Source organism: Akanthomyces muscarius, assembly GCF_028009165.1.
Source record: "Akanthomyces muscarius strain Ve6 chromosome Unknown contig_15, whole genome shotgun sequence".
Classification (NCBI taxonomy): Eukaryota; Fungi; Ascomycota; class Sordariomycetes; order Hypocreales; family Cordycipitaceae; genus Akanthomyces; species Akanthomyces muscarius.
Window position 1 is genome coordinate 643,301 of NW_026611615.1, and position 26,867 is coordinate 670,167.

At 38.6% G+C, this 26,867-nt stretch overlaps 7 protein-coding genes across 7 annotated transcripts; 3 read left to right on the forward strand and 4 right to left on the reverse strand.

The window, feature by feature from the left end:
- Nucleotides 1-467: 467 nt before the first annotated feature.
- Nucleotides 468-2,106, forward strand: LMH87_007950 (uncharacterized protein; the record flags this gene model as incomplete). Its single annotated transcript, XM_056201407.1, has 3 exons — nucleotides 468-686; nucleotides 769-1,114; nucleotides 1,214-2,106. 3 exons carry the CDS (start codon nucleotides 468-470, stop codon nucleotides 2,104-2,106), a joined length of 1,458 nt encoding a protein of 485 aa, XP_056057821.1.
- Nucleotides 2,107-2,873: 767 nt separating this feature from the next.
- Nucleotides 2,874-3,617, forward strand: LMH87_007951 (uncharacterized protein; the record flags this gene model as incomplete). The annotated part of the gene is made up of 1 exon (XM_056201420.1): nucleotides 2,874-3,617. One exon carries the CDS (start codon nucleotides 2,874-2,876, stop codon nucleotides 3,615-3,617), a length of 744 nt encoding a protein of 247 aa, XP_056057822.1.
- Nucleotides 3,618-3,774: 157 nt separating this feature from the next.
- LMH87_007952 (uncharacterized protein) lies at nucleotides 3,775-5,942 on the reverse strand (the record flags this gene model as incomplete). The annotated part of the gene is made up of 6 exons (XM_056201433.1): nucleotides 3,775-4,120; nucleotides 4,178-4,507; nucleotides 4,575-5,281; nucleotides 5,334-5,429; nucleotides 5,490-5,655; nucleotides 5,719-5,942. 6 exons carry the CDS (start codon nucleotides 5,940-5,942, stop codon nucleotides 3,775-3,777), a joined length of 1,869 nt encoding a protein of 622 aa, XP_056057823.1.
- A 950-nt stretch (nucleotides 5,943-6,892) lies between these two features.
- Nucleotides 6,893-9,115, reverse strand: LMH87_007953 (uncharacterized protein; the record flags this gene model as incomplete). Its single annotated transcript, XM_056201445.1, has 1 exon — nucleotides 6,893-9,115. The coding sequence occupies one exon, from the start codon at nucleotides 9,113-9,115 to the stop codon at nucleotides 6,893-6,895; it is 2,223 nt and encodes a 740-aa protein (XP_056057824.1).
- A 655-nt stretch (nucleotides 9,116-9,770) lies between these two features.
- Nucleotides 9,771-11,301, reverse strand: LMH87_007954 (uncharacterized protein; the record flags this gene model as incomplete). Its single annotated transcript, XM_056201459.1, has 3 exons — nucleotides 9,771-9,938; nucleotides 9,999-10,437; nucleotides 10,490-11,301. The coding sequence occupies 3 exons, from the start codon at nucleotides 11,299-11,301 to the stop codon at nucleotides 9,771-9,773; spliced, it is 1,419 nt and encodes a 472-aa protein (XP_056057825.1).
- A 2,337-nt stretch (nucleotides 11,302-13,638) lies between these two features.
- Nucleotides 13,639-14,364, forward strand: LMH87_007955 (uncharacterized protein; the record flags this gene model as incomplete). The annotated part of the gene is made up of 1 exon (XM_056201470.1): nucleotides 13,639-14,364. The coding sequence occupies one exon, from the start codon at nucleotides 13,639-13,641 to the stop codon at nucleotides 14,362-14,364; it is 726 nt and encodes a 241-aa protein (XP_056057826.1).
- Nucleotides 14,365-14,783: 419 nt separating this feature from the next.
- LMH87_007956 (uncharacterized protein) lies at nucleotides 14,784-16,178 on the reverse strand (the record flags this gene model as incomplete). The annotated part of the gene is made up of 1 exon (XM_056201482.1): nucleotides 14,784-16,178. The coding sequence occupies one exon, from the start codon at nucleotides 16,176-16,178 to the stop codon at nucleotides 14,784-14,786; it is 1,395 nt and encodes a 464-aa protein (XP_056057827.1).
- Between the last annotated feature and the right edge of the window lie 10,689 nt (nucleotides 16,179-26,867).

Here is a 26,867-nt window from a genome sequence, read left to right on the forward strand (position 1 = left end):
TTGAAAGAGTGCCATGTCTCGTAAATACGATTCAGTGTAGCTCTTTCTGTCGCTGCAAACTTCACGATTCTAGCAGAGACCCTCTGTAGCGTTCGTATCCCCGAGAATCACCGCTCGCAGAAATCGCCGAACCCACGTGGGTGTCCTCCATCTTTTACAGTTTTTCGTACATCCGAAGTAATGGCAGCGAATCGCTAATTTGACCGGTGGTCCATGTTAATTCCCACAAAAATATAAGGAAATGCCAAAGAGCTCACAGTCTCTGATGAACCCGTTGTCCACTTCATGGCAAGCCCTGCGCCTTGGCAAACGAACTGCCGTTAATCCACTATCCACATCTTATCAATCAGACCGGAAACAACCCCGAAAACAGAGGTCATTTGCATATTCTGATCTATAAGAGTCATTAGCCCCCCCTGACTTGCCATGTTTCACTCCCATCCAACCTTTCGTATCTTCTACCTACGATGAGGTCCGAGACTGAGACCAAGGTGCAGGCGAATGTCGTTTCGGTCGACAGCGACCATGAGCAGCAGGCAGAAAATCGCGCGGCATCGATACCAGCCAAGGAGACGGCTATCCCGCTCCGCATCAAGCTCATCGCCGTCTTTCTCGTGAGCTTCATCGGTTTCGGCTCACATTGGAGCAGCGGTGTCACGGGAGCTATGAAAAGTACCATCAAAAAGGTAAATCAACACTGACTCAATCACCATAACATTCGAACATCCCACGTTTCCGTCAAAACATGTACTCACAGGTGTTATCCAGAAACTCCACATCAATAATGCCCAGTACGCCGTCCTCGAGGCCAGCGAAGACTTTATGAAGACCGCCCTCATTCTCATCAGCGGTCCCATCACCGACCGCATCGGCGGCGCAAATGCGCTACTCTATGGTAACGCAATCTACTCCGTCGGCGCCATCCTCATTGCCGCTGCCACCACTGTCCGCAGCTACAAGTTTATGATTGGCGGCGTCATCATTCAGGCCCTCGGAGACATTGCCACCCAAGTCGCCCAGTACAAGGTCTTCTCCTCTTGGTTCGCGCCCTCCAACGGCTTCGCCTCCACCCTCGGCCTCGAGCTCGGCCTCGGTAAAGTCGGAGGCTTTGTAGGTAAGGCGACGGCAAATATCATTGCCAAGCGTACAGGGGACTTCTCATGGGTGTACTGGTGCGCTGTATTCATGAATTTGTTCACCAATGTCGTGACAGTTATATTTTGGTGGTTCACGCGCTGGAGCCACCGCACCTACGCGCCCTCGGCCGATCCAGCCACCGGGGAGGCCCTCACCGAGAGCAACAAAAAGTTTGAATGGGGAAAAATGTTGCGCTTGCCCTGGTCGTTTTGGCTTATTTCCGCTTTTACACTCTTCCAGACATCGACGGCGTCAGTCTTTACACAGAATGCCACCGAGCTCGCGCAGCAGCGCTTTAACGTGACGGCCGAGACGGCCGGGTGGTATTCAGCCATGTCACAATACCTCGGCTTTTTCCTCGTTCCTGCACTCGGTGTCTTCATCGATGTCGTGGGCCAGCGCGTAAGCATCATGGCCGTGTGCGGCATCGGCATGCTCACCTCCATGGTCCTCGCGGCGTGGGGTCCTACCGTGAGCGGTACAGCAGCAAGCTTTGGCGTCTACGCCTTTGCATCCTCTCTCGGACCTACCGTCATCATCGATAGCATTCGGACGACAATGTGGTACCAGGAAGTGTTTGGATCGGGGTACGCCATCAAGAATGCCATCAACAATAGCATGAACATTATCATTCGCATCATCACAGGTGTCATACAGGACCGCGACAACAACAGCTACGATCGCGTAGTAGTTGTCTACGTGTTTCTGTCCGTGGGTTCCGTCGCTGTTGCGCTGCTGTTGTTGGTCTGGAGCCAGTTTGACGTCATTCTCGGCCGGCTGCAGTGGACGCGAAAGCAGAGGCTGGCAAAGGGACACTTAATCAATGAGAGAAAGCGCGAGTTTGAACAGGATGGGCATGTCAATAGGAACCGTGTCGTGAGTTTGTGCTGCTTTGGAGCGACTATTTTGCTTATTCTGGGTGCTTGGGTGGCGTACTTTTGGGGCGTGGCAACAGACAACAATAGCTAGGAGCTATAAAAGTAGCAAAGATTTATAAAAAATAAAAAATAAAAAACCACTGCAACCCCTCTAGCCTGCTGATGCGGTTGGCATCGTCGAACCCGACTTGACTAAATTCTGTAGTCTCACCCAGGGCTCCCCTGGCACTACAAAAGCTTCGGCGCATATTTCAAGTTCCAAGAATCTTATAAAAGCGAAGCTTCAACTCCTAGAAAGCACTTGAGTTAACTTGTAGAATGCTCCTTGTTAGCCCTCGGCCATTCACGTTCCATCCCTCAACTTCCCCTTTCTACTAAGTTTTACAGAAATTGGGCTCAAGTTATAAAATTAACAATACCACCCTAATCAGCGTTGAGAAATACTGCTTTATGGTTGAATTAATTATCAGACCTCGTACTTCTTGCCCGTATTGGACCCCAAAAGCGCGAATCGTGAGTCTGCCCTTCAACCAATCTTAGCCAGCCGCTCCCGCCGTGTAATTGCGTCGTCTTGCCAAAGACAGGTTAACTAGTTGGGCACCGTCAGCACACCAAGCGTGTTTGTGGCGTGGCTGCCACGCGCACGGAAATTGACAGAAGAGCTTCCTAAGCCCAAAGAGGCTGACCGAATGAGTCAAACAATTCTCACAACAGATTATGGAACAATTATAAAATTTCGCAAAGCAGACCCCAATTTTAATATAAGGGTCGAATGCGCCGAGATGGACGGCCACCCGCTCTCGATATCCCTCTGCTCTAATTTGTTACTCAGGCTGCGTCACGTAAACCAAAGCCAAAATGAGCAGTACGGAGCAGCTTCGCCGCGCATTGCCAGCCAACCATGTCGAGAATACCTTCGCCAGCTGGGCTTTCCTTCGAGAGTACAGCATAGAAGAGGACCTAGGCTGCCTGACCGTCATACGCCTCGACAGCGAATGCTTGCGCGACACAGTCGCAGTCGAGCCAGTCGCCTCGCAGTTTGAGGCCCTCGTCCGAGCGCTCGAAGAGCCTACTCTGCGGATGCTCGCCATCATCACAACAGCCGATGGCGACAGCAACTACGCAGCCACAGCCAAGCAGCTCGGCGCCAAGTTTGTCGGTGACGGCGGCAAGATTATGACTGCGAATCTGTCTCCCACGCCAGGGGACGCTACTCCAGAGGAAAGGCTTTCTGCTGTCGACCCTACATTTGTCGCACAGATCGAGGAGAAAAACGCCTGCTGTGTTGTCCAGATCATGGCTGGCGAAAGGGTAGCATCTACAGGCAAGACTACTGTCAAGGACGGTGTTGCAACCTTCGATGGCATCTTCACCGAGATGGAGTTTCAGCGGCGCGGCTTGGCGACGTGCGTGATGGCTTTTCTGGTGCGTTGGGCGCTTGCCAATGGCGCCGCGCATGGGCTCTTGAACGGCTCGCCGCACGGCCAAATGCTCTACCACAGCCTGGGCTGGACTGCCATTTACGACGTCATAAATATTGGCGGCGAGCCAGTTCTTGGTTTTCTGGACCGGATGCGCCAGAAATATGCCCCAAAAAAATAAATTGCGCGGCGATGGATGCTGTTGCCGGCCATTGACTAGTTACTGTACACGCACTGGCATTCACAATACAGCACGGACATGGGTGACTTAACTTCCTTGAGGATAGCTATATATATCTAAAAGTATATATACTTGGAACAGTCCAACTATAATACCCCTATTTAATGGGTAGCCTTGCCATACCATCTGTTCTTCCTGCTTCTTCCTCGTTTTCTGCCAACTCTTGGTTGACTTTCTCTCTGCTCTCATTCTCTAAGGAAATACTTTTCATGAACCACATGATACCCAAGTTTGGTACGCACAGGGCCGTTGCAACAATGGCGAGAAGCATCTGAGATTCACGGAAGCTCCGATCAATAGCTAAGCGAACGGGACTCCCAATTTCGTATTTTTTCGCCGTCACAATAGACTGAAAAATACTCATTGCTTTGGACCTGTCGCCGTCCGGGAGATATTTCAACAGCTTATCAGGCAAAGTGTTTCGCCATATCGCTCCAGATACACTTTTTTGCGTGTATTAGAAATATTGAATGATTTGTTGTATGATTTTGTGAACGCACCTTGTTCCAATTGCGGCGCCAACGCTGTTCCCGGCCTGGAAAAGACTAGTCGCAACAGCAACCTCCTGTTGAGACACGGCAGCCTGCACGGATACCTGGGCAGCTGTCTGGAAAAGAGCTCGTCCTACACCTGATATGACTTTACAAGTGACAAATGCAGCCTCGCTGGTCCTCGTATTCGCGCCCGGGTTGACGAGATAAATCATAACACCCTGTCCGACAATAACCAGAGGCGGACCCATGAGAGCCCACATTCTTGATTTTCTCGTGTATTTCATGCCAATGGCGACAAAAAGTCCGCTGACCTGAAAGGCCACCCGTAACGAGTTACTTGACGAAACATTAGTTTTGTAAGTTTTGAGCCTACAAGAAAGTAATACACAGATCCTGTACTCACTCTATGCGCGTCGCGTGCGCCGGCGAGTAGTGACCAGCGACCTGCAAATAGCTTGAAAAAAAGATTGTAAACAGACTGTACTCCATGAAGTCGAAAACTTGAATTAGACAGGCAGCAATCACAGTTCGGTTTGCCAACCGAGCAGGGATGTATGGTCTCTTTGCAAACTTGACGTCCCAGACAACAAATGAGGCGAAGAGTATGGCGCCAACAACAATCATGGCGATGAATGATCCTTCCTTCCATCTGTTAGGGTTCAAAGACCCAGTCAAAGAAAGCGGAATCAGAATGAGCGACATTCCAGCCACCAGAAGAAGTAAACCTAGCAAGTCGATCTCAGTCCATATAAGTAGATACACTTGTTTCCACTTGGAGACATCTAGCTCGGTCCCAACGTCAGCCGCTCGACGACGTGACAGCAGTCCTTGCTTCCTTGCACGGCGTTGGAGGATCATTACAATACCAATCAAGGGGATGGATACAATTGGCACAACAATTGCCCACGTGCCAAATGCCCATCTCCAGCTCGTGTTTTTCAAGAAGCTTTCTCCCATGACCGATCCGAGGTAGAGAGCGGGTAGAGTTGTGATGGTCTCCGGTAAAGTCGACCAAAATGCACGATTGACCAAGCTGGTAGAGTCTGCAATGAAAACTTGCTGCGTCAGGCCGAATCCAGTCGACCCTACCGCATCAAATAGTCCAGCTGTCTATCGTTGCGTAAGTCGTGCGCAGGAGTAGAAGCTCATGACCCATACTCACAAAATAGTTTCCGATATTCTGACTGGTGGCAAAGAGAATGTAGCTAAGTGTTTGGAAAAAGATGGAAAATGCAAACATCTCGGCTCGTCCGAATACCTGGGATTTCAGATTGTCAGGATATCGCAATGTATGTTCAGCTGACAGGATGGTACTCACATCGCTAAGTTTTGCAATAACCGGATATGCGATGATGCGCGTGATGTTTACAACGACATGCGCGGCACTCATAGCAGAGTGCGTCTTAAATGAGCTGGTGACATATGGCTCTACCAACATGCCGGAATAATCGGAGAAAGTAATGATCAAGGTAGTAACGAAGAGACTGAGATCATTTTGTGCTTTTAGTTGCGAATACTGGCCGTCGACCGAATAGCTAATTGCATACCTGGAAAACGCGATGGCTAAAGTGGTATGCGACCATGCCTTCCTCAAGGCAAGTGCCTTCTGCACACCTAACTGAAATTCCTGATGATTGTGAATATGCGGAGTTGCGGAATCCCTATCCGCTACGTGGGTATGATTCCTTTGAGTATCGCGCCGTTTTTCTTCCAGTGAGGGTTCTTCTTCCGGTGCACTGTATTGCACTTCAGCATCAACTTTTGACTTCATTGTTTTTATACTTTCGCGAGAATCTCTCTTCGGGATACGTTTTCGGCTAGGGTATCGGGAAATGGCGGAAACCAGCGATAGGCGAGTGTTGAATGTCGTTCGCTGCCAACTCCAAAAGCTCGCAGTGTTTTATCGGCCATTCAGTGTGAGATTGAGATTATGAGGAGTATTAATAAATGATCATACATTCGGCAGTATCGGACTTACCCCCTTCCACCGAGGAAATTTTTTTCAGCTCATTTCAGCCCTCTGGAGGCTGTGGGGGTTGACTTTGTGCATGTTTCTTCGTGATTCGGCGCGTCTGGGGCGATCCTGCTACAGTGGCGCAATACGACCGTTACGAGTGTTTATCAATCGCATCTTATCAATCAGAGACTTGAGTCGAAATTCAAGTAATGCTTCAACTTTTATGGTAAAAGCGGCCGTAGAGTATCCCCAAAAAGGATAGACGCACAATTCCGTGGTATTACACGCAACATTGCTTCCCATACCTCCGTGTTAGGAGAAGAACAATCCTATCAGCGGCACGACACCGTCACTTGCTCTAACAAATTACTCAATACGTGTGATGCGCCCAAAATCTTGGCGACCCGCTATATTTGAGTTAGTTCAGTTCATTTCCTACAGTGAAGTATGTAGCAAAGCAAGGTCATATTCGAGGCAATATTGTGCCGGCTTGACATGTACTGGCTAGTTCACTGCAGTTTATGTGGGAGAAAAAACACCTTACTCTAGCGCAAGATCGTGATACGATGCTGGCAAATGCACATCGTAACTACACTTCAGAGCGTACAAAAACTTACAAGAAGCTAGCATTTTGCACCTAGAGTACTACCAATTTGTCTTCGCTACTGATAGAATTGATGTAAGTATCGAAAAAGGGGTTAACCCTGTGTTTCTTAGTGAATGACCCTGCTGAGAAGTGGACGGTATAGTTACAGTGCACGACTCTAGGCTTCCAATTCACTAGTTGAGTCCTGTTCATTCCCATCTTCGTTCTCATCTTCCGCTTCGCTTGAAGTCTGTTCTTCCTCGTTCTCGCTCTCATCTTGGGATTCACTTGATGAATCCTGTTCACGTCGCTCCTCGGCCTTTTCATCCTCATCTATGCAATCGCAAACATGCTTTCCCCATTCATGACCTACCTGGAGGCATTTCCCTCTGTCGCGAGCGCAGATGCCACAGATGACAACGAAAGCGTCCTCTCCAGAGAAGCATTCATGACATTCAAATGCCTCAATATTGGGCGGGGCCGTAGAGTGACAGCCGCATATATCACAGTAACAGGCTTTTGTGTTGATGTGGACCTGGCAACTGTCTTGATCTTCAAGGAAGTCGGCCGGCAGATTCAACTCCGCGTCAATTGAGTAATTTGACAACAGCTGAGCTGCCTCACGTTCGCGGCATTTTTTGGCCCAGTAAATTGGAGAATGATCACCATCGTCTCTGTCAGCTAAAGCGTCGGTACCAACGGTGTCTAAGAGTGACCGTAGAAAGGCAGTTTGGCCATTTCGTGCGGCAAGCATAAAGGCTGTCGCTCCCGTTAAGTCTTGAACCCTGAATATGCTTGGGTGATTTTCTGCGAAAAATCGAGCCACTGGCGTTTTGCCAGTTCTAGCAGCGTAATGTAGAGCGGTTCGCCCAAAGGTATCTACGTCTTGAGACTTCAGCCCTGTATTCGCAAGTAGCCACTTCACGACGTTAACTTTTCCACCAGCACTCGCCAGCATGACGAGACTAGACCTCTGTCCGACGATGTCCGCCTCCGCATTGGCACCCCACCGAACAAGATGCTGCAGAATTGCCAAGTTCCCGCTTGAAGCTGCCTGCTTGATGGGGGACCAGTCTCCGTCAGCTTCGTTGTTGACATTCGCCCCGTGCGCCAGTAAAAGTTCGACGAGTTCGAGATTATCGCGCCATACGGCTCTGTATAGTGGCGAACAACCATCGCGGCCAACTCGGTCCAAATCAGTGCCACTCTCTAGTAGAAGCTTGAAGATATCAGGAGAATTTGCTTCATTGGCGAATTGCAACATGGTGCAGCCTCTGGCGTCGGTAAAATAGGCACTTGCTCCCCACGTCAGAAGAACGCGGACGATTTCAGTGTAGCCTCGCCGAACGGCGGTGCAAAGCGGTAGCCTCTGCCCATCTTCGCAGGCAGAGACGTCGGAGCCCTTTTCCAGCAAGATTTTGACAACCTCGTAGCAGCCGGTGGCGACTGCACATTGAAGTGGTGTCAATTCATTGCATAGTGTCGAGATGCTTGCGCCGTGCGCAACCAAGAATTCGACCTGTTTTGGGCTACTCTGTTCTATAGCCGCATGTAAGGCTGTAGCGCCGCTACCGTTAGGAATATCTATCTCGGCCCCACGATCCAGAAGAATTTCGGCAAAGACGAAGTTTTCTCTCAGGATGCACATGTGGAAAACGGTAAGCATTTCGTCATTTCGCACAGATAAATCTGCTCCACGATCAAGTAAAAGCTGAAGTGCTTCTTCTTTTCCGCCTGCGGCGGCCAACGTGATAAGTGGCGATCCTGATGTTCGGTCATTCACATCCGCCCCAGCATCGAGTAAAAGGGCAAGAGTTGCAGCCCGGCCATGAAACGCATGTACGGCTGCGCAAGTCCAGCCACCGTTGTTCAGAGCTGAGGGATCAGCACCAGATACCAGCAACATTTGGACTAACTCAACGGGAATGATAACTGCCTGGAGATGCAGCGGCCGATCTTGCTCATTATCCCCAGCATTGACTGCAGCGCCGGCCTGCAGCAGGCATTTAGCAGCACCCCAGCTCCATGAGCGCAGCGCAGTATGCAGCGCGGTTGATTCGGTCTCCGATTGGGCGTCAATAAAAACACCACTGTCCAGCAGCAGCTGAATGACTTCCACGCTGTCAAATTCGGCGGCTAGGTGGAGGAGAGTAGTCGCGCTGCGGCCATTGATACTGATGCCCGCTTTGGAAGCTCGCCGAAACGTGGCCGGTACACAATTCTGTGCTGCCCAACTCAGGGCTGAGCTATTTGCCTCGGTGTGGTCTCTTTGGTACAACAGGCTTGTCAAATGAGTGTGGAGAAGCTTGCAGCTTTTCGTGAAGTTACTCAGATCGCTGTATGAAGACAGGAAGCTCGCGATCAGGAGCAGCAGCTCGACTGGCTGATTCAACAGATCCATTCTGAGCCTATCGCGTCGTTTTCGTTTCCGGCTGTCGGTTTTGGCTCTACCTGTACCAGCAATGTCCAGGGGTTGCGCCACTTGCAAGCTGTAACACAGTTAAATCGCGCCAGCCAACATAGTTCTAAGCTTTGTGGGGCAGACACGTCGGAGCAGTTGCCGGCTGGATCTCTCCTCTCCCGAAATCAGCTCATATTTTAATTGAGGTTGACAGGATGCAAGGATCGCTGCAAGTTCCGGGCGTCTAGTACATAACATAACAAAGGCTCAGTTGGCGGTATATACCGTACACGGATTGGACTTGCGACTTCCATCATTACCCCAAGCATGTCCCTATTTTACGAGGACTTTGCCCTTTCGACTTTGTTTTCAATCGAATGTGCGTTGGTGGGGCGCTATCGATATAATTACGTTGCGTGTGTCTAGTCCCAGTCGTGGACATCACAGAGTCTACATCGCGAGAATTCATCAGTAAAGCGGCATTATATTCTACTCTGGAGGTTTTTCTACGTATTTTCGAGCTCACCCAAGAACAACCCTGCGCCTCCTGCCAGTACCAGCGTATGATTGATGAACCTGTGTTTCCCAATGTAGTGCGCCATCTGTTCAATTTTATGCCGCACATGAAAGCGCCCATCCGGTAAGATATGAATATTTATACAACCGCGAGGAACTTTTTGTTGATACGAAAGCGGACAATTGCCAAGAGAATCGCGGAAATTAAAGCGAGGCTGCCTGCGTAAAACATAGCAGGGCGGTACGCCTTCAAGCCACCGCTAGCTCCACCAAAGGCCTCCAGCAGGTAACCAGCAATGGGAGAGCCCTGTGCTTGTGTGTTAGACTGAGAAGCGCAAAAATGATATCCGTGGACAAGAAAACATACCAAGAGATAACCCCCAGCCCAAGCAGTCATGATCATACCCATAACGACGCTCACGCGCTGGCTACCAAAGATACTAGTGGCAACAGTGGGCGTGCAGGAAAAGAATCCGCCGTTCGAGACACCATTGAGAATGCAGAAAATTGCGAGGGGCGCGAGAGACTGCGAGACGGGCCAGATGACAAGCATGCTAAAAGCAGACAGTAGCAGTGATGCCAGAAGAACATTCACGGGACCAAATCTATCGCAGCAAAAGCCGCAAAGAATACGGCCAATGGCAGATGACAAGGTGAACCCCGCTACAAGACCAGCGCCTGTGCTGGAAGAAAATCCCAGCGCTTGGTTGTAGAGGGGGAGGAAGAAGGGCGGAACGAAGATGGGGAAGTTGCCGACAGCGGCACACAGCCACAAGAGTGTGAAATTCGTGTTTTTAAACAATTTCCTAGACCCGCGTATTAATACGGGTAATAACTCCGCGGGCATGAACAACTTACATATCAACAAATCGTTTATCAGGGATCTTTGTCCTTTCCATCATGAACCAGCCCGCGAATAGACCAGTCGCAATGGTCACCAGGCCGAGCACACGGAAAGCCCACGCAATACCCAAGTTGCGGATGAGCGCATCCATGAAAAAACTGTTCGTGGCGCCGCCGAAGCCGCTTCCCGCAAAGATGAGACCATTAGCGAGGCCACGTCGAGTATTGAAGTATTGCGCAGGGACAGCCGCGACGACAGCAAATCCACAGCTTCCACCCGCGCCAGCAAGGAAGCCAAAGGTAACGAAGAGGCCGGGAATACTGTCTGTGCAAAAGCTGGCCAGGATGCCGCCAAGGCCCATGGTAAACATGCCCAGCATGGCGAGCTTTCTTGACCCCAGCCAGCGACGCATGACGAACGCGTCCAGCACTGCAAACCATGCGGGCATGGATGCTTGTAAAGAGCCGATAAACGACAGAGTAGCCGGGCCTGCCAGATGCTCCTCGACAAGCTTGCGCTGGACGACCCCCCACGCGTAGGTCGTTCCGGACGCCCACCACATGAGCATGGCACCACTAAGCACGATGATCCAGCCATAGCCGCCATCAGGACATTCCTCGTCAAGCGCACGAGACGCCTCAATAATTGCGGCATCGTCGTCTGCACGAACGGGAAATGGTTGCGCACCGCGGCGGCGCGTGGTCGTGGATGTATTCAATGTGACATCTTGGGCAGGTTCTGCGCCAGTGTTGACAGGGGCCGATGTGCTGGAAGAGTCGTAATCTTTTAAGTGGATGGTTGTGGTTGTCGTTTGTGTCGAAGCCATGATGAAAGAATGGTGCCAGTGTTACGTAGCTGTTCTAACTTCGTGTTGAAGGTTTTTCTCGGCTATTGTGCTCAGCATTCAGTATGTCTGCCAGCAGACACTTTGCGCCTATTGCAGTATATCGCCGCTATGATGAGACAAAAGAGTAGATTATGAAGACAGATAAAATTTGAGCCTTGAGGCAGATTATTAAAGCAGGGCTAATTCATGGGAGGAAGAGCTAATGAGCCAACTAGTCCTTCAAATCCAGTTAGCCCGGTGCTGACGGATTTTGATGACAGAAGATGAGTCGACGTGCATCAGATGGTCCACAGAAGCCGAATCTTGTCCGCCAGATGCAGCCATTGACAGCCACGCAAGGGATTCTGTGCCACTTGCCACGGCTGCGGCTCCCGCCACTCCACGTCCAGGCCGATCATTTACGTATCCACCGCCTGTGCTAGCTCGTCGAGTCTCCGCCGCGGTTGGCCGACATGGCCTGTTCCCGACCGTCAGGGATCACTGCGCGATCAGTAGCTAAGTTACATGTTGCTCAAATATTTCCCGACCGGCGTGGAGGAGCAGCCAAGTGCGAGATCTGCTCATGAGAGCTTGGGCAGGAGCGGGGTGAGCATCATTGTCAATTCGAGGCAGGACTAAAGCCTCGAAAATGAGCGAGGGCTGTGGGCGGATGAGCCCGAATCACGCGGAATCAAAAGAAAAAGATTGTAGTGTTACACTGATTTTGTAATGAGAACTGCAGTCTGACACGCAGTCGTAGAACAACTGGACTAGCGTCGCAGTACCCTGCACACACCACCAGTGAATACACTCCGTAATAATATGCTATGCTTATTTCCAAGGTTTAGGATTAAAATTCTGATGTGCTCTAACCTCAGTGGTGCCCGTGTCTATCTCGATACTTTGGTGGCAAGATTTCCATGGCATTTGAACAGACACGGCGCTCCTATCCTTTCGTTTTTGCTCTTTGTGGTGCCTAGAATTGATCTACTGTTATCGTCCTTTATTTCTCTCCATTGGTACCGGCCCGCACTCTAACATCTGTGCATACAAGCACGTGCATTGTACCCTGCTTTTCACTTTTCCTCTTTTGCCTTGGAACGCTTTTTTTCATCTAGTTGGCCGATTCGACTTGCTGTCTCAAGCGCATTTATTCACGCGACATCCAATTGGTCGTGCAGCCTATTCACATGCGATGCCGACGATGGAAGGTGGCGCCTTGCACGGAGCATTTTGCTTTTGCTATTGGCACCGCAGGCTCCATTTCTATGGCTTGCCAGAAAAGGTGCCAGAGCATGACTACTACATAAATATGCGAGACGGATACATGATGAAATGATGAAACTAAGAACCGACGGCTTAGGCCAGCTGTATGGCGACGAATCAATCGAGGAAATGATTCCCCGGAATCCTAGTTCTTTGACTGCCTCTCGACAATTGAGCGGCTCATCTGAAGTTAGTCGTAGGGTAGCCGATGGAGGCAGTCATAGGATTCCACTAACGTTAGTGGATGCTTTCGCAGTCCCATTACGCCTAACTGGTATGCAATGTCTTGCACTCGCACGCGTTAGCATCAGGCGAGTTATGTGCCCAAAAAAATTTCCCTGGCAATAGTTAGTAGCTTGAGATACTTTAACCAAATCTCCGAAAAACGGTAGTCAAATTTTGGCGCTTCTTCTGGCCTGCATTGCCAGCACGCACCCGTTGTCTCCTGCATCGCCTCAAGTGCATTTGTAAGGAGTGGGGACCTGGAGCTAGAGATCCGAATGTGATCAGCCGTCCTCCGACAAACCGACCACCGTACGGCTCTAAACAAGACTGCATTCCGAGACTTGACTTCCAGAGTGCTCGAGAGGCTCGCCCAAGCATTGCGCATGTATGGTCTAGTATTGGTACAAGTGCTAGGCTAATTCCTATATGAAGACAACGTAAGAGGCCTGCTCATTTCTTCTCTCGAGGAGTCGGTAAATCGAGGCTGTTATCAAACGACAGCCAGAAATATGCATCCAGAGCACGGCGATTTGAGCAGAAATTAAATGGGAAAGAGTAGAAGAGGGCAGCCGCGAATCCGTGTTGTCTTGAAGAGCATTCCAAGCTCGCGTCATGGTTATGGTTGCGGGTGTAGATCGGAAACTAGCTAACGGTGCGCAGGTATCTGGATCTGGAAGACAGTGGAGCATAACAACCGGCTGAGCGCAGAAAGTCATCTGGCTATACCAGGTCTCAGACGGTTTTGCAACAGTGCATTGAATGGCAGCGCGGTCTATAAAAGGGAGGTAATGCCACTCCTCCGATAAGGGTTTCCTGAAAGTTAGCAACCTCATCCAATCCATCACAATGAGAACCTCTACCGTCTTCACCATCGTTTCTGGCATCGCCGCCGTCTCCGCTGCCGATTGTGCGGGACCCGGCGATTACGATAGCCAGGGCCGCTACTCTTGCAACCCTGCTACCCAGTACCCCAACGGTCAGACCTGCAAGACCATTGACGGATGCCCTCTGCTTTGCGACGCCAACGGCGCTCCTATCATGAAGGGTAGTGGTATGACCACTAGCTCCACTGCCCAGCCCACCTCGACTTGCGTTGCCGGTGGTAGCTATGACAGCAAGGGCCGCTACTCATGCAACCCGGCTCATCAGTACCCCAATGGGCAGACCTGCAAGACTATTGATGGCTGCCCTGTGCTTTGTGATAGCAATGGCACTCCCATCATGAGCACCACCACCTCTGGTGCTCAGCCCACTTCGACCAACCCCGCCAACAAGTGCGCCGGCGCCGGCGACTATGATAGCAAGGGTCGCTACTCGTGCAATCCTGCTCACCAGTACCCCAATGGGCAGACATGCAAGACCATTGACGGCTGCCCTCTGCTCTGTGATGCCAGCGGCAAGCCCATCACGAAGACCGATAACAACGGGAACAACGGTAATGGTAACAACGGCAACAACGGAAACAATGGTAACAACGGCCAAACTACCAGCATGCCCGTCGTTACCGCCGGTGGTTCAGTTCTCAAGGGCGGCATGTCACTTATTGCTGCTGCCTTGGCCGCTCTCTTTTAAGTGCGTAGCCAGCAGCCACCACCGACGTGTTGAATGTCACAACGGTTCATCTTAAATTGATAATTAATAACAATCTAAAAAACCACTCAACGGAATTCCTGCGTTTGATCAGGCCTTCCGATCGCGTGAATTGCCAAGCCTTGAACTAGCATGCCCCTACCGAGTTAGGCCGATCTCCGGTGTGAGCGTCCGTAGTTATAATGCGATGGTAGCGTACCAGTCAAAAAGTATCTCGCATATAGTTTCTATGAGAAGAGTAGGTAGGTAGATTAATACTAAAATGTATTCATTTCATCATGTGCCAAGGTTTGATCTAGTATGCCCTTTTTTTTTCGCTGCACTAATTCATAAACGAATATATGCTTTAGATGATTCCTACAGTGAAGGAGCAGCTGCGCGAAGCAACCGGGATGGCTGCCTCAGTAGTTGTGACCATGCATTTCCATGAATTTCTTTTTCTGCGGGTCTTCCGGCGCTGGAAAGTTTACCAAACTTCTTTCTAGATCAGTCCGTAGTCTCTCCATTGGCTGGAGAACCCATCTATTGGCCGTGGCAACGTCACTCTCTTCCTTGGGGTCGCGAATCAGGTTGAACAGATAGGGCGACTCAAGCTTGCCCTTGGATTCATTGACAGCCGGCGACCAAATCAGATGCATTTTCCAGTCTCTCCACTTTAGCGCAAAAAGATCATTTTTTATGTAAAAGCAGAACCCTTCGCGGGGACAGCGAACCGTTGTGGGGTTTTTGAAGAATTCGGTCTGGTCAACGCCGTCGATTGGCCTATCGCTGGGCGGACGGCCACCTGCAATGGAAAGGAGCGTGGAAAATATATCCGTGACATGTACAATCTCGTTAGATACGAAGCCCGGTTGAACCTGACCGGGCCAACGAATGATAAAGGGAACCCGGAGGCTGCCCTCCATGGCAGTATGGTAGGTACCTGTCCATGGCCCAGCAGTACCTCGCCAGGGCTCCCTGAACTCTGGCCCGTTATCAGATGCAAATATCACCAGGGTATTCTCACGTAGCCCAAGCTCGTCGATATGATCGAGAATCTGACCCACGCGATAGTCCATCTCTGCAAGAGAGTCTGAGAAAAAGCCTTTACCGGTTTTCCCATCAAAGTCCTTGTGTGGCAGTGTGGGGAAGTGGAGATGCACGAGCGGGTGATACAAGAAGAAAGGTTCCTTCTTTCGCACCTGTCTGTTCAGCCAGTCTTTGGACTTTTCCACGAGCATCTCGTCAATCAGGCGACGTTGCTCGATGTCATAGATTTTGACGTTCTCGGACTCCTGTCCTGCGATACCATTCATGATGTAGGGGAGCTGAGCCACACTTGGGTCGAACCCGAGGGAGCTTGTAAATTGCGTCTCGTCGCTCGTGCGAGGGATGCCAAACCATTCATCGAAGCCGCGGTCTGACGGGTACCGACCCTGCACATCGCCCAGGTGCCATTTTCCATGGTGCGCAGTCGCATAGCCTTGCTCCTTCAGCCGTTCAGCTAGCGTGATCTCATAGGGAGCGAGGCCCTGCGGGAACCCTGCTGGGACGGCTTGTAAACAGCCAGTTCGAATAGGGTGACGCCCTGTCATGAGAGCAGAACGAGTTGGGACGCAGTCGCTCTCCACGTTGAAGTTTTGCAGCTTTAGCCCCTCCGAGGCGAGGCGATCGATTCGAGGCGTCGCGGCACCAACCAAAGTCCCTCCACCATAGCAGCCGAGCTCACCCCATCCTAGATTATCTGCTAAAATGAAGACAATGTTCGGCTTGGAAGATGTAGCATGAGCGGGCTGTGGCAGCTTGCGGAGAACCATTTTGACAAGATCCTAGATAGAGTTTGCGAGACACAGGAAGGATTTCACCAGGATGACATTACTAGGAACGGAGGTAAGCAGGCATGTAACACAAGAGCTGCTTGACTATTTATACTACGTCGGATTTCGCAGATGTGGGGCGACGCAACGGAATTGAAGCCACTAACGTCGGCCACCCACTTCTTGGCCCTACCCACATCTCGGCAGCGTTTTTACACTAAAAGTACCACTTTTTACCCACCTACCCTAAGCCCACTTTTTATATATAAAGTAAATAATATTATTAGTTAATTTCTTTTTATATATTTCTATATAATCTACCTTTTTTATACTTAGACTAAATTCTCCTAAATAGTAATAATTCTTTTAAAATAGAAAAATAAAGTGTTAAAATTTAAATATAAAGTACTAAGAGATCTTAATACTTTTATTTTTTATCTAACTATTTAATATATTTATATATAATATTTAAAAAATTATAGATAATTAGATAAAAATATGTATTATAAAGACTATTAATAAATAGTCTTTTTATTTTATAAATATAAAGATATTTAAGAAAATCTAAAAAAGAGAGTAAAAAAGAGAGTAAAAAAGAATTTAAAAAAAGTACTTAATATTATACTATTATTTAACTTTTATTAAAAATAAAATAAAATCCTTTCTATATATATTATAAGTAAAAAAGTTTTATATAATTATTTTATAAAGATTATATATTTATTAAAGAAGATATTTAAAAAATAAAGATAAAAATAAAATAGGTAGAATAACTAGTAGATTATTCTCCTTAACTTTAAAAATCTTTTTAAAAATAACTATCTTATAGAAAATAATTATACTTTTATATAGTAAATACTAAGTTAGAAACTATATTATCTTTATTTTAGTATATTTTAGTTTTCTATAGTAGCTATAATATAGCTAGATTAAAAGTGTGTGTTTTGGTGTAAAACGCTGCTAAGATGTGGGTAGGGCCAAGAAGTGGGTGGCTGACGTTACGTGGTGTTCTTCAGCCGCTAAAATTGATCCTTAAGAAGTAGCCCAAAGACAAGGTAGGCAAGTGTACTACTAGTAGTTTGGTGGCATTTTTCTAGGCGGCCCTGCTTATGCTCTTTCTCGCTACCGTGAGAAACATGGGTTTATTAAGACTCACATAGTTCGCATGTGTGTAGCGACCTAGAACCAAAGCTATGAGCAGAAGGAGGTTTTAGAGAAAAAAAAGTCCTCGGCGTCATTTTTTGAGGCACTCGTTGCAGGTGGTTGATATTATAGTGCTACCAGCGCGACTTCGCTTAGATTGTCTGTTAGAATTATAAGGGATTCAATTTATATAATATATATTATAAGGGTCTAGTAGTAGTAGTTAAAAGCTACTTAATTAATTAAAGTAATTATAATCTATTATAGAAGATTTAAGCTAGCTAAAAGTGGGTCTATTATAGATTTAAACTAATAAAAGCCTTATATTTAGTAATTATAGTTAGTAGTTATAATACTAATAGTTTTTATTTTATCTTATTAGTTATAATATATATTTTATATATTATTAGTTTTATAGTTTTATATTAGCTTTATAATCAAGTCTTTTATTAGTTTTATTATTATTATTATTATGTTAACTAAACTTAATCTATTTAATACTTTTATAAAAAAAAAAAAGGAAAAACTAGAGTACTTAAAAGAAAACCTTTACTTTTATTTATTTTTTAATTCTAGTTTAATTTAATATATAAGTAAAGCTACTATAAAGTATTTCTTTTAATATTTTTAAATACTATCTTTAATATAATTAATAAATAAGTAATATAAATAAGTAAATAGTATATCTTTACTAACTTTTTAACCTTTAATTATAAATAATTTAACTATAATATTAATAAATATTTAAAACTAATTAAAATCCTTTTTTTTACTAACTTTTATATTTATAATATAAATATATATATTATATTTAATTTAACTATATATACTATATTATTAACTATATATTTTAATCTTTATTTTATAATAACTATAAGTTTATATTTTATTCTTATTTAACTATTTATATTTATTTACTTTTTTAAATCTCTTATATCTTATATAAAAAGAGATCTTTTAGTTTATAGTTTTATTTTTTTAACTTATTAGTACTTACTAATTCGCTTATTTATAACTTTAAAACTTTATATTTAAATATATAAAAATATAACTTTATATATAATAACTATTATATCTTTTTTAAAACTATTAAATATATTAAGACTTTTAGTTAAAAAGCTATTTAAATAATTAATAATTTATTTTTTTAAAATTAAAGACTATAAAATTACTTTATTTATTACATTTAATATTTAAAAGATTTAAAATTTAGTTAATTTTAGATATAAGTTTAAAAGACTTAATATTATAAATTTAAGTTTTAAAATAAAAATAACCTTTTTAGAATTAAAAAAGGTAATTTTAGTATTTTAAAAACTACTTTAAATATTTTCTTTTATAATAAACTTATTAAAAGTATTAAAAAAAGTAAAAAAAGTCTTTTTTAATAATATATATAATATTAGTTTTTATAAAATCTTTAATTTATTATTTATAAGTTTTTTTAAATAAACTAAAATAATTAATATTTAAAAGTTAGAGTATAAAATAATTAATAAGTAAGTTATTTAAATAAGTAAGTTTATTTATATTCTCTAATATTTTACCTTTTAATTATTTATAACTTAATTATAATATAAAAAATAATTTAAAATTAATTAAAATTCTTTTTTTTACTAATATTTATATTTATAATATAAATATATATATTATAATTAATTTAACTATATATATTATATTATTAATTATATATTTTAATTTTTATTTTATAATAACTATAAGTCTATATTTTATTTTTTATTTAACTATTTATATTTATTTACTTTTTTAAAACCTTTATATTTTATATAAAAAAAGATCTTTTATTTTATAGTCTTATTTTTTTAACCTATTAGTACTTACTAATTAGCTTATTTATAACTTTAAAGTCTTATATTTAAATATATAAAAATATAACTTTATATATAATAACTATTATATTATTTTTAAAACTATAAAATATATTAAAACTTTTAGTTAAAAAACTATTTAAATAATTAATAATTTTTTTTTTAAAATTAAAGACTAAAAAACTATTTTATTTATTATACTTAATATTTAAAAGACTTAAATTTAAGCTAATTTTAAATATAAGTTTAAAAGATTTAGTATTATAAACTTAAATTTTAAAATAAAAATAACCTTTTTAGGATTAAAAGGGGTAGTTTTAGTACTTTAAAACTACTTTAAATATTTTCTTTTATAAACTTATTAAAAGTATTAAAAAATATAAAAAAGAAGTTTCTTTTAGTAATATATATAATATTAACTTTTATAAAATCTTTAATTTATTACTTATAAGTCTTTTTTAGTAAATTAAAATAATTAATATTTAAAAGTTAAAATATATAAGAAAAATATATAGGTATATAAAGAATAATAATATTCTTTTTTTAATAAAGAAGCTTAAAGGTAGTTAAATAATAACTTTTATAGCTATTTAAAATTAAAAAGTAATAATTACTCTTTTTTTAATCTTTTATATATTTATTAAAATACTTAATATAATTTATATTAATTTTATTTATTATTTAGCTATTTAAACTTATATTAATATATTAATTTAAAAGTAGATATTTATTTTTATATTAAAATATAATATATTTTTAACTTTTTACTATTATATATAATAATATTAAGTTTTAAGAATTTACTATTTAAATTATAATAACTTATTTTTTATTACTAAATTATATTACTTTTACTTTTCTAACTTAATTAAAGCTTATAATAATTATTTTTATTATAATAAAGCCTATTATAAACCTAGTTTTTTTTAAATTATTAATATTAGACTTTATAATACTATATTTTATAATTATATTCTTTAAAAGTATAACTAATTATAAATAATAATTAAATTTTTATATTTAACCTTTTAATAATTATATCTTTATTAAAAATATATAATAAACTTTAATTATTATTATATAAGGTTTTTTATTTAATATACTTTAATATATTTATTATTATATTTAATAAGTAGTTAATTTATTATATTTTTTATATTTATATATTAAAAAAGAAGTCTTTATAAATCTAACTAAAAAATATATTTTATTATAACTCTTATTTTTAAATTAATAAGTTTTTTTAAATTAGGTATAAAGTTATATTATATAACTTAACTATTATATTAGTTATAAATAGTTATTTAAAGTATATTATAGATTAATATAGCTTTTTTATAACTTAGCTTTAAGTCTTTTTTAAGAGCTTAAAGGATAAAAATAATATTTACTTTTTTTAAAGGGATTTCTATAAATTATTATTAAGTAATAAAAGTAATAAGGTAAAAAGTACTAAAAACTAGATAGAGTAGGCAACTTATTTATCTAGGTAACTTACTTATTAACTATATTACTTAATATACTTTAATATATTTACTATTATATTTAATTAGTAGTTAATTTACTATATTCTTTATATTTATATATTAAAAAGGAAGACTTTATAAATCTAGTTAGAGAATATATTTTATTATAACTCTCTCTTTTAAATTAGTAAGTTTTTTAAGTTAGTAATATAATTATATTATAAGTTTTAGTTATTATATTAGTATTAAATAGTTATTATAAGGATATTATAAATCTTTATTATTTTATAAATACTTAATTTAAGTGATTTGTTATTAGTAGATAAAGTAAGAATTATATTACCTTTTATAAAAGTGTTCTCTATAAGTTATTATTAAGTAATTATAATATAAAGATAAAAGTTAGTATTTTATAGTAAAAGTGTGCTACTTACTTATTTATACTACTTATTTATTAACTATATTATATATAATATAGTTAATAAGTAAATTACTAAAATAAGTAAGTTATTTATATTCTCTAACTTTTTACTTTTTAATTATTAATAACTTAACTATAATATAAAATAATATCTAAAAATTAATTAGAATTCTCTTTTTTATTTATATTTATATCTATAATATAAATATATATATTATAACTAGTCTAACTATTTATACTATATTACTAATTAGGGTGGCTTAGTACCACCCTAGTGCCTAGAGGGGCCCGAGCTAGGGGGGGGAGCGGGGGAGGGGGCTTATTAGCGCCAGCGTTAATAGCGGACTAGGAACGGTTAACTACTAACCTCACACCGGGCCTAATATAGCGCCGGACTTACTATATTATAATTAGACTTAGCGAATTACGTTTTATTTTATTTCTACCTTAAGAAGTTAGTATAAGGGAGCCCTAGGGTTATACTAGAGGCGGGTATAGGGAGTAAGGAAGGAGGGACGTATAGAAGGCGGCGTAGTGGTAGGTAGATCTATTAATAGGTTAGTAGGGACCTTAATAATAAAAACCTATATAATTACTAATTATATATATATATATATATAGCCACTATAGACTTAAGGCCGCTATATTATATATACACACTAATAGTAGGTAGTATATATAGAAAGGAAGATATATACTTTTAATAATATTAAGGAAGGAAGAAAGTAGAAGAGAAGGCGTTTTTTAGGCCCTTTATTACCTCTATATAAATATAGGTACTATCTAAGGACTAGCTAATAGTATACTAAACTATAAATAATAATAAACACTATTTTTATAAAATTAGCTAGAGGCTTAAGTAACTATATACTAGCTTTAGTGTAACACTATAAAGCTAAGTATTAACTATATTAGAGATAGTATAGCTATTATAAAGTGTATTTACTTCTCTTTTACTTCTATAAACTATATAACCTCCTAGCTACCTTCCCGTCCCTACTATTACTACACTACTATACCCGCTATAACCTTACAACGCCCCTAACCTATACTAGCCTAACTAGAACGTTACTATAAGGTGATATGTTTAGTGTATATAAAGATAGCACTTAAAAATATTAAGAGAAGGGGTTTATAGTAACCCTACTTATATACTAGACTAGACTAGTATTAGAATAGATAGAAGTGGAGGTTTTCCTTTAAGTACTCTAGTTTTTCCTCCCCTTATTATTATTTATAGAAGTACTAGATAGGCTAAGCCTAGTTAGAATAATAATAATAATAATAATAATAATATATTTACTAGTTTTTATTAAGTTAATTCTTTAATTAAACTTTTAACTTTAATTATAATTAAGAGGAAGAGCTTTTATTACTTTTATTTATATATTAATATATTACTATACTAAACTTAGTACTATAAAAGAGTTTTTTATATAAACACTTTAGTTTTTCCTTTTCTTATTATAAGTATTATAATACTAAATAGGTACTTTTCTAACTTAATATAATATAATTAATTAGATATAATATAATAATATATTATAGTTAAATAGATTATCTTTTCTTTATTTATATATAATTATTATAATACTAGATAATACACTTAATATATACACACTATATTACCCTTATATTATAACTATAAAAGCCTAATACCCTATAATAGGTAGAAGAATTTTAACCTTTTTTCCCTTAATATAATATATTTTTAAAATACTATAATTAATTAATTATAAAGTCTTATATTTATAAGTAGGAATTACCCTTCTAAGTATTCTCCTTTAACTTATAATAATAACTTATTATTAAGGCCTCTACTATAATATATAAGACTTAAATTTAACCTATATAAAGTAACTTAACCTAAATTAACTTAATTCTTAAAGATTATAATTAATTACTTAAAGGCGCCTTTTATTATACTAATATTTAATAAATAACCCTTATAAGAGTAATACTTTAATATTAAAGTATATAGAATATTTCTATAAGTTAGTATATAGTTTTACTTAGTGTTTATATTCCTAGAATTACACTATTATAATTATATAAAGCTAACTTATAAATAAAAAGTCTAATTAAATAATTTAACTAATAAAAGGTACTATAATTTTAATAAGAGTAGTAACTATCTATTTTTATAGTTTATATTATTTATTTTACTTTTAATAGAGAAAATATACTTACTAAAAGTTAGGATATATAATATTATAGTTTATATTAGAGTTATAACTTTATATTTTATATTATTTTAAACTAGATCTACTTTTACTCTATTATATTATACATTAATAGGAAGATAGTATATATAATCTTAAATACTACTAATTTATAGTCTAAAATCTTTATAAAGCTAACTAAAATATCTATTATAATCTACTATAGTTAGCTATTAACTTTTAAGAGTATATATCTTTACTACCTATTTATTATTCCCACCTTTTACTTTTACTCTTACTAGTTACTTTATTTATTATTCTATTAATTTCTTCTCTATTTACTATCTAACTATCTAACCTAACTCTAAACCGCCCTCTAATAAACTACTTCTAAATAAACCTAACTTCTAATAATAACTTATAATTTTAAAGTAGCTATTAGGAGAAGGTGTTCTTTTTATAACTTATAACCTACTAATATAAGTAATATAATATAAATAATAAGGTGGCTTTAACGTAATTAAAAACGTTATCTAAGGTATATAAAAGTACCTATAAAAGACCCTCTATTATACTATTACTAATAAGACACTTACTCTACTAGTATTATAAACTAGCCCTAAGGCGTCTATAAATAGGCGTTATAATTATTATTAACTCTCTTAAAGAGAAGAAGGAGAAGAAACAGGAAGATAGCGAGCCCTTCCTGTTTTATAATAGTCTAGGTTTTATATAGAGTTAGTATAAAGTTTAGCTAGGGTCTTAGTAAAGTTAACCCTAAGCTTAGCTAGCTGACACTTAACCTATACTATCTTAGTTATAATAGTGGGCTAAAACCTAGTACCTTTATATACCCCTCCTATCTATCCCCCTCTACTAACTAGTAAAAACTATTTTTTTTTTTTTTTTAGTATATATTATTCTTAAGCTCTCTAAGCGTAGTATAGAAAAACGTAACTCTAATAGGGCTATATATTACTACTAGCTAGGGGTTAGTAGGTAGTAGTTAGTAATTATATAGCTATAACTAGGCCCTACCTACTCCTTTAAGTGTTTAATTAGGCCTTTATTATAAACTATTATATAATATATAATACTATTTAGGTACTTTAAGTATAAATAAAATAAAGTAATTATAAAAAAGTAAACTATATAGTAATAAGACTATACCCTTTTAAAAAAAATATTTATAATAATAAAGTCTTTATTATAATACCTAATAGTATTTTCCTCTTTTCCCTCTATTAACTATTCTATTTCTTTATAATACTATATTTATATTACTTTATTCCCTTTTTACCTTAATAATATTCCTATTATATCCTACTATATACCCTTCTAAACTTAATAACTTTCCTTATATATTATTATATTTTTATTTTAAACTTAATAATATATCTATTATTACTATATCTTCCCCTCCCCCTCCTTCTAATAGGAATAGCTATAACTTAAATACTAGGTATTATCGCCCTTAACGTTCTCTAGCTAGCTTTATTATAGAGGGTAACTTTAATAGTAACGAATTTACTTTAGACGATAAACTTAATATACCTTACTTAACCTATCTTAAAAGCGATATTAATAATAGTATACTTAACTACTAGCTAAAGCCTAAAAACGTTTATATATCTTATAATAATAGATATTAAACTTATAAATAGGCCCCTACTATTTTTATAATAAACCCTACCTTATACTATCTTATCTATAATATATAGTAGATTTATAACTTTAATAAGGCTATAAAGACTTTTACTATAAGTAAGTTAAAAGAGAAGGGCTTTAAAAAGGCTATATTATAGCCTATTATAGCACGCCTTATCTAATAATATTATAACGCCTTAGATACTACTATACTCTACCCTATCTTTATTTAAAATACCTTTACTTCTTATTATTTTAGTCTTAGTACTAGTAAAGGCACTATTACTACCTTATTATAAGTAGTACTCCTTACTAGTTCTTTAAATAGAAACTATATTAACTAAACTAATATTACTAGTACTATTAATACCTTTAATTAGCTTAGCTAGAATATTTAAGTACTTATAGTATATATTTCTAAAAACCCTCTTTCTCCCTTACTTTAATATAATCTATCTTATTATAAAACTACTACTAATCTAATTACACTTTTAGGAAACTTTATACTCTTATATTTATATCTAAGATAAGTATAATATATACTATAATAAAAAAAGTATATATATAAATATATTATTAATAGCTACTTTTATATACCTAACTACTTTTATACTCCTATTAACGCCTTTTTATTACCTTTTAAACTAGTATAAGTATAATTTATATAGCTTTTACTCTTTATATTACTATTATAAGTCTTATTCCTAATTGCCTTCTAATAGGCATTCTAGTTATTACTATTCTAATTACTACTATTATTCCCCTTACTATTTATCTAGCCGCCTATTAGGGCACCTATAGGGCACGCTAGTTAGTAGGAGGTTATAGGCAACTAGAGGTATTATGTGTGAAGAAGCTACTATATAGCTACGGGCTGCTAATAAGGGAGTAGCGAGGAGGCAGTAATAATTCCACTATTATTCTAAAAACCTAAGGATTATCTAGTAACTAAAGCTCTTTACTAATAGTACCTTATAGGATTATTACTACTACCTAGTATATAGGACGCTAAACTACTTATAGTATTATAACTAAATAAATTATTATCTTACTATAAGTAAGTAAAGAGACTACTATAAGAGTATAATAAATAATATTACTAGTTTAGTCTAACCTACTAGGTAGTATAATAAGTATAGCTATTAGCTTAATAATAGTAGAGGAGATATAAGTTAGTATCTAGAAAGTAATAAAGGAATAAAAGTAAGTATAGCTAGTAGTATACTATAAGTAATTAGTAAAAAGGTATCTAATTATAATAACTTTAGAATTAGAAAACCTCTTAAAGGAACTAATTTATAAGAAATATATAATAATAATAAAACTTTTTAGTATAGTATTTACTAGATAATTATTTTAGGAGTATATAAGCTTTATAGTTACCTTATAGATACACTTTTAGGTATATATAAAAGACTATATAAACGACCTTAATAGAGTAATATATATAATATAGTACCTTTAAGGAGATATATAGATATAATAGGCCTACTATTTTATTATAACTTTATAGGGAACTTATAAAGGAGTTACCTAAAAAGACTTTAACTTATAGTATAAGGAAGAACTAGGAGATAAGAACGTTAAGATATAGTAAGTAACTTATAACCTCTTAAGGTATAAATATAATACTAATAAGTTAGTAAAGAAATATTTATATTATATAGAGAATATTATAATAAAGCTATTAGATCTTTTACCTTTTAGCTTCTAAATTATAATAGCTTTAAAAAGACTTAGCTATTAGCTTTAAGTAGTAATAAGTAATAATAATAATCCTATAATATAAAAGGAGTTAAAGTCCTATATAGAGAATACTAAAAGAGTAATAGGTATAACCTTATAAGTTAAGATAATCTTAAGGCTTTAACCTACTATATTAAATAAAAATAAGCTATAAAGTAACTAGAATACTATAAATATACTATATATTAGTAAGGACTTCTCTATAAGATATTTTAAATATAAAAGTAACTACTTATAAAGAAACTACTTTATAGATAATTATACTATCTATAAAG